The sequence below is a fragment of the Pelobates fuscus genome, chromosome 3, assembly GCF_036172605.1.
Source record: "Pelobates fuscus isolate aPelFus1 chromosome 3, aPelFus1.pri, whole genome shotgun sequence".
Classification (NCBI taxonomy): Eukaryota; Metazoa; Chordata; class Amphibia; order Anura; family Pelobatidae; genus Pelobates; species Pelobates fuscus.
In genome coordinates, this window is record NC_086319.1 from 361,467,602 (window position 1) to 361,481,269 (window position 13,668).

A 13,668-nucleotide genomic window follows, 5' to 3' on the forward strand; every position below is an offset into this window, starting at 1 on the left:
TGAAAACTGCAAATCACTGCTGTTACAAGTAATTTTACCACATGAGGCTTCATATTTTGCATAATCTTTCTTTACTAACTCCATAGTAGCAAAGAAAAGAGGTATGTTTCACTGCAGCGATTCCTCTTTCTTTACTGCTCCATCACAAGATAAGGACAGATTTTTGGTTATCCTCTCTCTGTCCTTTACTCAACCTTAGTTACTACTTTTTTTAATTGCTCTTAGAAATACTGATGTTTTATTACCTTTATTCACCTCTTCTAACCCCTTTTCGGGTGGCTACTATTACCTCCCTTCCGAGGTCTTTCCTATCCCTACTGATTTCACCTGGTATTTCCCATTCTATTCTTGGGTTTTTGGGGCTCTCCTGGTGACCCCCCTTCACCTGCCCAGTTTTCCCGCTGCATTCCCCCTTCCGCCTGCTTTGTGTGGGTCTTTTACCCCATTCAGTGTTTTTTACTGTTGAACTGACCACTTCGGGAACCGAGCGCCCACTCGCTAATGAAAGCCTGCGTCCAGGCGTTCGTACATGAGAGGCACGCTCATTAGACGAACGCCCCAGTCATTCAACAAGTTAGCCACAAATTGCAGTTTCCTAGGCGCTTGCATTTGGCTGTTTTTTTTCCGCGCGAACGCCAAACTTTGCTGGGCGTTCGTGCACGTTCGGTAGTTTTTCTTTGCTTCGTGAAAACACCAAGGCCAGGAAATCCAAAGACAAGGCCCCTGCCAAACGCAAACAGGCCGTGACCTGTATGGCCCGCAGGCCTCCACAGATGTCCTCAGAGGAGGAGGACACAGGACCAGCCCAAGCACTTTCGATGCAACATGAATGGCAGGCGAAGGCCTCCGAACTGGAGGAGAGTAGCTGTGACTCTGCCCCCAAATCTGATCCATTCCTTACAGGGGATACATACCTGGGTGGCCATGACCATGGATTCTCCACAGGAGGAATCTGAATCTTGTTCTGTTCTGTGGAGATGTCTGGCCTTGGCTTCTGGTATCCAGTACTCTTTTTACAATTCTTGTTTAGTTTTTCTTGTTTTTTTGGTTTTCTATTCTATGTCTGGTTTTCTTTATGCTGGGATTTCTAGATTCATTCTTATATTCTGTCCCTGGATTTCCCAGTCTCTTGGATTCATTTACATGTTTGTTTTATTTGCCACCTCCGTTTGTTTTTCATCATTCTTTTTTGTTTCAGTGTCCTGCAGGCAGCTGCTCAAGGCTTCTGCCCTTTGTTGCAGGTAAGTGCTATATATGTCTTCTTTGGTTGTTTTAGCATACATTAGGCAGTGTAGGACCTGCCAGATATGGGGTACATTGGCGTTGTTGGCAGGCTTATGCAATGTATGATCATATAATGTGACTAAATCCCCATGATTTCCATATATAGTGCTTAGTTATTTTTCCTCTTGTTTTGCCTATCTTATCTTGTCTTGTTTTAGTTTGTATACCCAGTCCATGTCCAGTCCTGTCCAGTCATGCCCATGTTGTGTTCATGTTTCCCTCATGTCTTGTGTACATGTTCTGGGTTTAGCTTCCTTCTTTGGTTCTGGGTTCTATTAGTTCTGTCTTGTTTTCATGTATGGTGCCTATCTCTAGTCTTGCCTTGTTTCTGTACTGGATACAATCTTGCTGCAGAGCCTCCCTATTTAGCTCCTGGGAGGTCTGCTTAATTTCCTAGTTCCTGGGATCCACATAAGCTGATTCAGGGTCTTGGTATGTGGCTGCACAAATGCTGGTGCTCAACACCAGGGGGCGTGCGGTTACCCTGCACCAGACACTGCTAATCCACCTCCACACTGTGACTCCTACTCTAAACATCAGGCATACTGGGTCCCGGTCCACACACCACCGCCCGGACAGTGTCTGGGTCCCGGGAACCGGACCGCCACCCTGACAGAGGTCTTCCTGGATGCCTCTGGTCTACGGATGTTCAAACACAGAAACATACGCAATCCCCACTTTGAGGAATGGACCCCCTGAACAACTTGTGAAGTTTATTCACTTCTGGCTCTGAAAACCCCTAGATAAGGAGGTGCAGAAACGCATGAAGTCTGAGTGCCCTTGCCCCATTCTACCAGACAAGGTGGCTCATATACCCGACTTTTATCAGCTTATGCTGACTTTCATGTCCCGTGGGGGTCCGGAACCACGCAAAGGGGTGGAGCAACGATTCAAGGGGCTCAGGATAAACTCCTTGACTCCATTGGACCTCTAGCAAGAGTGATGGACCTGGCAGATGATGCCTATGAGTGGACAGACAGCTTTGCCCCAGAGACGGTGCATGAGTGGGCACATGACACCCAAGTGTGTTCACAAAGGTGCTTCTGCTTCATCGGGAATACTAATGTGGCTCTCTCATCTGAGAGACGCTGAGCAGTACTATACCGTATCAACAACAAGCTACTGGAATTGGGGGATAAAGAGCTCAGACCCCTGGCACAGGGTAATCTATTTGGAGAGGCTTTTCTCAAAGAGCTCAACTAGAGGATAAACATAATTGCATCCCTCAACAAAGCTCAATCATCAATGCAGAAAGCTCTAATACCAGAGGTGTTTTGGGCTGGGCTGGTCTGCAAAGGAGCTGTGCCACTAGCCATTTCTGGCCATCAGGCAGTCTTTCTTCCCGGATTCGGCCAATCGCCAGAGATTCCACTACTCCAGGGGATCAGACCGTGGTCGAAGAGGTCGAGGACGCTCCTGAGCATTTTACCCTTCCAGATCGCAGGTCGTATTTCTCTTTTTTTTTTTTAGAACTGGGCAGACCTCTCCATGGACGCATGTATCCTACAAACCGTGCGAGGTTACCACATAGAATTCGAGACGAACCCAGTCGAACGAGTTCCACCTCGTCTGTTCCATGTAACGCTAGCGGATGCTCATCTGATAGATTACGAATTACGGGAACTAAGTGCCAAGGGCTCTATTCAACCGGCTCCAGATTCGACCGGATTCTTCAGCAACATTTTCCTGGTCAAGACGAAGACTGAATAATTTTGCCCAGTTATCAACCTCAGGGATCTAAACATACAGACACTTCAAAATGGAGGGCATCCATCTCCTCCGGGATCTACTTTGAGACAACAACTGATTCATCCGTCTAGATATCAAGGACGCTTACCTGACTATCCCCGTCCACGAACGGAGTCGCTCCTTCCTTCATTTCTGCTGGCACGGAACAGATTGGCAGTTCACTTGCCTCCCATTCATCCTCAGCTCGGCCCCTCACCGTACACCTGCTGGAATCGCTAAGCTTCGTAATTAATCGTGCCAAGTCTGCGCTGGATCCAATACAATTGGTCCAATTTCTAGGCTTCAAACCCTTCGTCTTCCAGCTGCAAAGGTCACCTCCATCCGCAGGGAGATCTGGAAGGTTCTTCGCATGACATCCATATCTCAGCACCTACTGGCACTGATAGTAGGTCTTCTGTCCTCATCCATACAGGCTATATTACACTACAGGGCCATGCAACGCCTCAAGACCAGATTCCTACAACAAAACCCAACGTAGATCAACCTGTCCCGATGTTGGACGACGTCCGGGTGGAGCTACACTGGTGGCTGAACTGCATGCAGGCCTGGAATGGCCAAGCCACATTCGGAAGACAACAGATTTCATGCTGGAATCGGATGCCAGGCGATCGGGTTGGGGAGCGATGGATGGTGACACGTCCACGGGAGGAGTCTGGACCTCTGAAGAACTGTCATTGCACGTACACTGCTTGGAGCTCCTGGCAGGTTTGTTTGCCCTCCGCAGTCTGGTGAAAGGAAAATCCAATTGTTGCATCCTGCTTCGGATGGGCAATATCTCAGCAGTGTGTTATATCAACCACCTTGGAGGCACACGCTCTCAGGCATTGGTGGAACTAACAAAAGAGATTTTTTTACTACTGCCTACCCTGCAACATTACGCTGGTAGTGGAACATCTGCCGGGAGAATCCAACCTCACAGTGGATTGGTATTTACGCCACTGGCGAGATGGCAGTGACTGGCAGCTGGCCACTCATGTTTTTGCTTCTCTGAACAAACAAAGAGGCCCTTTCTCCCTCGACTTGTTCGGTTCATGCAACAACTGACAGACAAAGGACTTCTACAGTTGGCTACCAGACCCGGAGAGCCTAGCAGTGGATGCATTTCTGCAACCGTGGCTGAACTGCAAAGCCTATGCCCTACTGCCCTTCACAATGATAGTGAGAGCTCATCATCGGAACTGATTGCAGAGAGTGGCGCTGACGCTTCTAATACCATTATGGCAAAGTTCCTGGAACTTCTGGATCTATCATGCAGGGATCCCCTCCTCCTGCCTTCCGACCAGAGGATCCTCAGGAACCCTTCCTCTAGTCATGGAAGGTCGCCTTCTCTTGGTGGCCTGGACACTTTCTGGGGTTCGTGGCATGTCGGAGAATTATTGCAGGAAGCTAATTATGGGACTCCTGGGCACCAGGAACTAGAAGATGTTACCTGTCTGCGTGGCAATCTTGTGCCAATTGGTGTTTGGGATGGGATCTCAATCCCTTTACTGCGCCTGTTCCCTCTATCCTAAATTTTCTCACCTCTCTGTTTGCAACTGGGAAATCATATCGGTCCATTAACGTGGTACGGTCAGCCATTTCCATAGCACATATTCCATCCCAAGGGATCCCAGTTGGACAAGATCCCCTCATTTGCAGACTTCAGACCCTCCGGAACCCAAATATACATGACTTTGGGACGTCGGTATTGTCTTGCAATTTTTGCGAGATTAGCCTCTGAACGATAAGCTGTCCCTTCACCAGCTTACAGACAAATTCACCTTTCTCCTCTGCTTGGTCTCCTTTCGACGGGTCTCAAACGTCCGCGCATTTGACGCCGATGCGTTTACCTTTTGCCCGGCGGGGGTTACCTTTCAGGTCTCACGCCACACCAAATCTAATTCTTCCTCAGTTTTCTATACCTTTTTCCCTTCAGATCCACAACTTTGTGTGGTCTTGACTCTATGTTGCTATGTGGATGCTACCGCAACGTTGCGGTTTCCTTCCTCCCGTCAACTTCTCATCTCTTACATTCGCCCGTATGGTCCAGTTTCGGTCACTACTTTGGCCAGATGGGTTCGTTGGCTGCTTTCTCTGACAGGGATTGATCAGGTCTTTGGAGCACACTCTGTACGAGGAACTACAGCCTCATCTGCCTTCTCGGCTGGGGTCTCACTTCCCGACATCCCATGGGCTGCGGATTGGACGAGAGCATCTACTTTTCCAACGTTCTATTTCCAACCTCTGTCAAATTCAGCTTTTGCTCTTTTATTTCAGCATTGAAACTGCAAAATATGTCCTCCTGTCATGTGAAGATTGTTAGCTTTAGTGTACTAATATTCTTAATTTTAATAATGACAGGAGGAGACTATCACCCCCCAACCCCCCTTTCTTTTCTCTTACTATTCTCCCTCCCTTTTTCTGAATGGCTTTGCTTATGATTTACCTTTATGATATGTCCATACTATGTATTGCCTACACTAACATTGTTTTTCCACTTGTGACTTTGTCGCTGGCTTTATACAGGAGTTGTTTGTTTTAGTTAGTTACACTAGTTGGGGAGGACTGGTTTGTACTATATGTATTATACGTAGCATAGACAGTCAGGGTATACATATTTATGCAACTCTTTCTGGAGATTAAAACTATTTATATTCTCTTTTCAGTTTAAATGGATCCTACACTTGAGCCCAAGATGGTTTTTCGATTGGCCCTTCTTCGTAATTTTCATTGGAACCTACAGTTGAACCCAAGTCAGTTTTCTCATAACTTTTCTTTGCTGCTATGGAGTTAGTAAAGAAAGATTATGCAAAATACTTGCATCCTGTCATTATTAAAATTAAGATTATTAGTACACTAAAGCTAACATAATTTTCAAGTGTGTGCAATGAGGAAGGGACAGGGAAATCCATACACAATATCCTATAGAGGCATAGGTAGAGCATACCATGTGTTTGGATCAGAGTGTGTAGATATGACAAGCTATCCATCAGATGTACTAAGGTGGACGATTTTAAAAAGTATAATTTCTGAAAGTTTAAAATATGGAGGAACTTGCTTAAAGGTACAGTGTGTTTCTTGCTTTTTATTGGATAATCATCGGGTAAAGAGATGAATGTAATTAACTTATAGTTTGTGACTATAAATTGCTATGTTACCATGTTATTATTTTACCGTTTTGTTTGCCAACAATTTCGCTGTTTACAATACATTTGTTTATTTGATGTGACACCAACGTAGATTAATAAGAATATTTATGTTTTCCTGACAGGACTTCCGAAGGCTGCTATTATATCCCAAGGCCGTCTCTTAAGGAGTTCGTCAATATCTACATTATCAGGTTTAACATCCGAAGATGTACTGTATATACCTTTACCTCTTTATCACAGTGCCGGCCTTATGATTGGAATCCGTGGATGTATCCAGCAAGGTACAGTACTTTATTCCCTTAAAACCTAATCTTGGAATCCCATACATACCTATTTTATATATTGTACATCATAGTTTGGGTATCTGAATTCCCACACCTAACTCAGGGCTAGACTAGGAACGAAAAGCAGCCCTCGAAAAAAAATTCTATTCCAACCCAATAATGCATCGCACCAGCATAGTGTGCAGATATAGAGGTGAAAAAGATGAATTAAAAAATCATCAAACTTGATGATCTCAGTAAATGCAATGCTTTCTTACAGAATAGCAAAAAAAGGCATTTGCGCATGTGTGGCCAAACGCTGCGCCGATCAGCATCTCCTCATAGAGATGCACTAAATCAATGCAGAGCGTGGAGATGCTGCACGTCGGTGATGCACAGCACTGGATTAGGAAGTACCTTTAGTGGCTGTCTGAATGACTGCTAGTAGAGGTGTTCCTAGGCAGCAAGGTAAACACTGCCTTTTCTCTGGACATTATTTTTATGTAAAATTTGTTTTGTTACAATAACTTGTATTTACCCATTGTGCAACTCTATTTAATATTTTGGTGCCATAATAACTGGATATTCCTCTATAACCCATTCAATAACCTGTCATTGGGGATGATATTGGAACGTGAATGTATGTAGGATAGATAGATAGATAGACAGATAGACAGACAGACAGACAGACAGACAGATAGATAGATAGATAGATAACAAGCAGGCAGGCAGACAAATGAAGAGAGTACCCAAAGGATGTATTTTAGGTGAATATAACTGCCTCTATTGAAGAAGATTCAGTGTCACAGCAACAAGTTCAATGTTTCAGTCCTATATTGGACTTTTATTAAAACTTCTATCATGTTATGAATGTTAATAGACAAACAGCATGTCATGTTTAACCACGAGGAGGGATTTTCCCGTTAAAGGGGCGCACTCACTTCCCAGGATTTTTTAATATAATGTTTACTATTCCCCTATATTTAAAAAATATCTACTTATGAATTGTGAAAAGTAAATGTATAAATCTACACCTATTTATCCTGCAATTGGACAGCTCCATCTTGGCTCTCTGTCAGTCTTTGTTATATAAACTCTGCCATTTGCACCTGGTAGTCAGCAGAGAGCACACAGAGCAAAGGAGATATTAAACAATGTTTCTATTTCTCCTCTTTATTATTAGTGCTCGCATTGGCTTTACCTTGTCCGAACTGGATTAGGATGCCATTTGCTAAAACTGTATTATAAATTTAAAGGAAAACAGAGCATTTCATGGAAAAAAAAAAGATTGACACAAGTTTTAGATAACTTTCAATGATTTATTAAATGGTGTAAGAGGTGACAGTTATTCTTTAATAATGCTGTTAATCATGCTGAATATCTATCTGCTGATGATCCTGAGTGGATTTTCTATTTTCTTTGCAGGTGCAAGCCTTGTTTTACGAAAAAAGTTTTCAGTCAGTCAGTTTTGGGATGACTGCAGGAAATACAATGTAACTGTTATCCATTACATCGGAGAACTGCTGCGGTATCTGTGCAATACCCCTAAGGTATCGTAATAAGTATGTGTGTACACAATAATATGAATTAAAGGGACATACAATCACTTTACAATTATTTTTTAAACCAGCAAGCAAACACTTTTAAACAAATACACAAAATAAATACAAAATAAAGCAAGAAAGACTTTAAAAAGAACGTGATAAACATTTATGAACTTACTATAAACGTGATCGGATTGCATTGTTGGGCACGCCTCTCAGCTTAGGAAATTTCTTCAATCCCCCTTTACCCACCCAGCTCCCCCTTTACACACTGCAGCCTGATCTGAATGGTCAAAATGATCAGACTTTCACTGTTTTCCTCCTGTCAGGAAATTGCAAAGTGAAGAGATCTTCCAACTACACATGTATAAATCTGTCGGGCATGGCCAATGCACTTTTCCAGTATTCTTATGGATAGGTCACGGATTGGTTGGATTGGGGCAAAAGCGAAAGTTTTTCATTGAGACAGTTGCCTCAAAGTTCCTTCAAGGTTTGTTAGACATCAGTCATAAACATAGAGCATTTAAATATGCCTAGAAACTTACTACCTTTCAAGCAAGTTTTTAATAAGCTTGAGTAAGTTTCTTATAAGTTTCTTATAAGCAATATTCTAATTTCTGATTCAGAAAAAGTGGCTCGTCAATATGTATATATATATTTTTTATGAGAGTGTTGGATCTTCAGGTACAATGTTAGATACGTTTGTAATTATGTTTGGGACAATCATGGGCCTTACATGAACAGCAGATCACTGTCAACAGACTCATGGCATAGGAAGTCACAGTGGGTGAGAGTCCACTATTTACTGAGAAGTCTAAAGATAATACACATATCACGGTATCACAGTAGTGACCTCTACCTTAAGGACAGACTAAATTTTTTTTTTTTCTATATTAATTGTATTTGACAAATGGCTGGTTCATGTGATACATTTTATCTGGTAATTTTTTTAATGAGTGCAATAGAATATTACCATAGACAAATTGTGATTAATTTGGCTGTTATATTGCACATCCAACAGAATAACATCTTAATTGCAGGGTTTTGAGTTAATATTCCAGTGAGAAATATAATGATTTTGTTTGTTTTTTCCTTCATTTAGTTTTATAATTAATTTCAGAAACCTCAACTAATAAGTAGCATATCATGATACGTGTATTTTGTTTCCCCCTCTCTTAGAAAGACAATGATAAGGATCACTGTGTACGACTTGCCATAGGGAATGGACTCCGGGCAGATATCTGGAAAGAGTTTGTTCAAAGGTTTGGAGACATCAATATCTTTGAGTTCTATGCAGCAACCGAAGGAAACATACTTTTCTTTAATTACACTGGAAAAGTTGGTGCAGTTGGTAGATCCAGCTTCCTCATTAAGGTAAGACTTCATGTTTTATTTTATTTTTTAATATAAAATACAAAACTCAATAACATTGCAACCTCTTCACAGGTCGCATGGGCCGAATGCACCATTCAGCCGCAGGGCCGGCCTTCACATAGACATGTGTAGTATACTGTTAACATACTTCCCCATTCAATGCCGTTGAACCCCTCCTCTTCTCAGTGCCGAGTGCATCACTCAGCTGCTTGGCTTAACTTTCCATAGAAATTCAGATGCCTGCTCAAATGGACTGTCCTTATATTAAGCATTTGCGAAATGTCACACCAATTTCTAAAGTGTCCACATCACCTAGGCGATCTTGTTCTCGCACTTTTTGGAGTCGCAGAGGTGATGTGTAAATGCCTTTATTTAGTGCCCTATCATGGTTTCAACCAGTTTCTTTTGTATTCCTGTACGTTTCTCTTGTATTTCTGATACTGATCTTGGCTTATTTATTGATATTTGTGTACTTCTAGAATCCTGACTCGACTCCCGTTTATTTGTATCTCTCTATTTCTGTAATCCTGAACTTGGGTATTTCTGACTTTTTTATCTGTCTATCTATTAATAGCATTACGTACGTTCACTATAAGTCACGATAATACGTCTTTTATAGACCTTCACTTGGTGGATTTCCCATATCCTGCAAGTTAGGGTAACACCTCATGACAATGTCTCTATTTAATATTTTTGGATAAGCTTTTAAATTGTTTAAAGGACCCCTATAGTGTCAGGAAAACAAACTCGTTTTCCTGGCACTATAGTGACCTGAGGGTGCCCCCACCCTCAGGGTCCCATTCCCGATGGGCTGAAGGGGGAGGAAGAGGGTTAAACACTCACCTTTCTCCAGCGCCGGGCTCCCTCAGCGCTGGGGACCCTCCTCCTTCCGACGTCATCGGCTGAATGTGCATGCGCGGCAAGAGCCGCACGCGCATTCTGCCAGTCCATAGGAAAGCATTCTCAATGCTTTCCTATGGACGCTGGCGTCTTCTCACTGTGAAAATCACAGTGAGAAGTGCGGAAGCGCCTCTAGCAGCTTTCAATGAGACAGCCACTAGAGGCTGGATTAACCCATATGTAAACATAGCAGTTTCTCTGAAACTGCTATGTTTACAGCAGGCAGGGTTAATCCTAGATGGACCTGGCACCCAGACCACTTCATTAAACTGAAGTGGTCTGGGTGCCTATAGTGGTCCTTTAATATTTTTGGATAATTTTTTAAATTGTAAAATATTTTCGAATATCATTTTTTTTAATATATATTTGGAAAAAAATTGGAAATGTTTATATTTTGAAATTGTATCCAAAAATATTCAATCATTTGAGTTTTATGCAAAAGTATTAAATTGAGGCCATAATCATTAACAGAATGAGGTTTCATGGAGTACATACAATTGAATTTGCATTTCAGAATGCATGTCTAATGGTAAAAAATACCAGGAATAGGACAGCAGTAAAGGAATTATATGAAACAAATTGACAGGGTTAGATATTAAAGTGTGGTCGTCAATTGTACATTTGAAATCAAAATTACCAAACCGAAAACACAGTTGACTGTTTTTTTTTAATTCTTCTACATCAGTCTTAAATTCAAAATTCCTCACAATTCACCCTTTAGTGAATAACCTTGTGAGTGCAGTAATATTCAAAGAAAATGAAGACAGAAAGAAAGAGAAAAACAAATGGGGTGTTGGACAGACATGAAGGGCTGGAGGAGACTTGGACACAGTTAACTCTTCAGTCGAGTTCCCCTCTTTTACAACCTGCTGATTCCCTATCAGTCTAAATTAAGTTAGCCAAAATAATTGATTTTGATTTGAGACTAATTTTTATAGTTCTCCAAGTAGAATTTTCATTGTTGAATATCCTGATACTTCAGAGGAACACCGTGAAGGATTAAAGTGGCTCTGTCAGCTCAAACCTGCCTTTCTCCTATTGTCTTCTCGCCTCTTCATCTTTCAGAATCTGTTCTTCTTTCCTTCATTTCTCTTTAAAACGAGACAAAATTGAGACTATTTTGTCTTATGTATTTTTCTTACACTTGGCATTCTTGACAAAGGCTTAAGGCAAGCTTCACCCTTTGTTAACTTGACAGTTTTGTCATCATTGTCAAGTGTAGGAAAAAATAAGACAAAGTAGTCCCTACTTTGTATTATGTTTTAAAGCAAAATAGATCAGAAATGAAGAAACAAATAACAGATTCTGAAAGAGGAAGAGAAGAGGAAACAATAGGAGAAATGTAAATTTGAGATGCCAGAGACACTTTAAGTAAGAATTTAACTGTGGATAGCTATAATTTGCATGTTAATAAATGCACGCTAAGATATATATATATATATATATATATATATATATATATATATATATATAATGTGATACCTTCAAGGTACTCCTAACAGGCCAAGTAGAAAACTCAAGGTAAAATAACAAACAGTTGGGTGGCGAGACTTGTCATAGCTCCTCTGCAGAGTATTCAAAATAGTTTTCAATGGGAAAGGTGGTGGGGCGTTGTCAAGTACGTGGCGAGGTGGAGCTGGCATGGGAGTGATTTATGCCAAGGCTGGAGATAGTGGAGACTACAAAGCAGACGCCAATAAGGTCCCTTTAAACAGCTGAGGAGTTTGCCAAAGGACTTTTCTTTTAGAGAAGGAGCAATTGAGACCTTTTGGGTTTGGAAATGGAGTCTGGTGTTTTCCATTCTGCAGCAGGACTTTGGTGGTCGCCGAGCTATGAGTCTGGATGAATGACACTTTGGAGAGGGAGAGAAACGCTTACTTCCTCAAGTAGTGAAAGCATTACGGAGCAACATGAAATATAACGAGGAATATTGGATGAAAGCTTGAAAAAATCAGAACAAAAGAAGCACACTGATTTAAATGTAACATCAGCTCCCATATAAAATATATTAAATTTTCTCTTGAATTTACTTTTGGACAATTAATTAACAAGTACTCTTAAAGAAGACCCAACTACTGTTATTATTGAATATTTTAATTTTTTTTTTCTTTCTAATAAGCATAAAAGACATAGGTATCTTCTAAATATGCTTATTGCAGACACTGCTCATGTATAGTTGTAGTTGCTGCTGTGTTAATTGAACACACCATTTTAAATGAAATATCAATACGCAGTAACAGATGGGCAATGTCTGCTACACAAGTGCAATTGATTGTAAAGTTACTGAAACTTTTTGACAGCTTTTCAATCTGCGATCACTTACTCTTGGATATTTAAAGAGGAAGTTGAATTTAGAGTCATTGTCATTGACTTAAAGTAATATTTTTTTGAAACAAGCTGAAATATAAGAATTTCTGAGGAAAGAAATATAAACTAGTATCCGTTCATCCAATATAAAGTGAACTATTTGGTTAAAGTACTGTACAATCCAAACCAAAATTAAATATATTTGTACGGTAGTAAAGACAAAATGAAGCATAGATAATAAAAATCTAATATAATAGGTGTCTACATATTTTGTTCATGGGTTTTTTATGGTTTTTTTTTTACATTATTTAACATAATAAGTAGAAGTTTCAGAGAAGGAAGAGAAAGAAAGGGGGAAAAAAGGAATGATGGCTGGGAAAAGACCACCAGAAAATAAACCACCTACAAAGAAAAAAGAAACCAAGACTGAAAAAACATTACCTTCTTTTTTCTCCTCATAATAGAAATATAAGCCTTGAGAAATCTATAATAAATGAATCGGAGGAAACAAGATCACATTTAGTGGATGATTCAGAGAAAGACAGAATAATCTCCAACCCATATCTCAAGAGCACCTTTTAACAGCATTTGATCTACAGTGTGGAAAATTCAAGCAAGAAATCAATTAAATATGCAAGATTTGAAAAAAGAAATAGCTGCATTAGGGAAAAGAGTTAAAGAAAATGAAGAAAAATGGATAGCCTTGAGGCACAAGTCTTGATGTATAAAGAAGCAAATAAACAGAGTGAGAAAAAAAATTGTGGCTTTGGAACAAAAAATTGTGGCTTTGGAAGGCCGCTCCAGAAGAAATTATCTAAGGTTGAGAGATATGCCAGAATTTGTCACCAATAAAAACCTGGAGCATTTTTTGTCTGAATTTTTCTCTAAATTAGGTATTATACATGAAGGTTATACATATATTTGGGACAGATACTACAGAACGGGAAAGCCCCGTGGTTCAGCAGCTGATTGACAAAGGGATGTGCTTTTTTGTTGCTCTACATCACGCTTGAAAGACACATATCTTAAAAGCCAAAAAAGCAATCACATGAAAGTACCTCTTCAACAAGACCGGACTTATTCCACACGAGATCCAAGAAGCGTCTATTCGAGGCAATG

The 13,668-nt window shown here is 40.8% G+C and overlaps 1 protein-coding gene across 1 annotated transcript in view; it reads left to right on the top strand.

The window, feature by feature from the left end:
* The window catches only part of LOC134603375 (long-chain fatty acid transport protein 2-like), a 43,219-nt gene that overhangs the window by 4,188 nt on the left and 25,363 nt on the right, over nucleotides 1-13,668 (top strand). Inside the window, exons 3-5 of the mRNA XM_063449267.1 lie at nucleotides 6,284-6,442; nucleotides 7,850-7,974; nucleotides 9,148-9,342. Of these exons, the coding sequence (XP_063305337.1) occupies nucleotides 6,284-6,442; nucleotides 7,850-7,974; nucleotides 9,148-9,342 (479 nt within the window). The remainder of the gene's footprint in view (nucleotides 1-6,283; nucleotides 6,443-7,849; nucleotides 7,975-9,147; nucleotides 9,343-13,668) is intronic.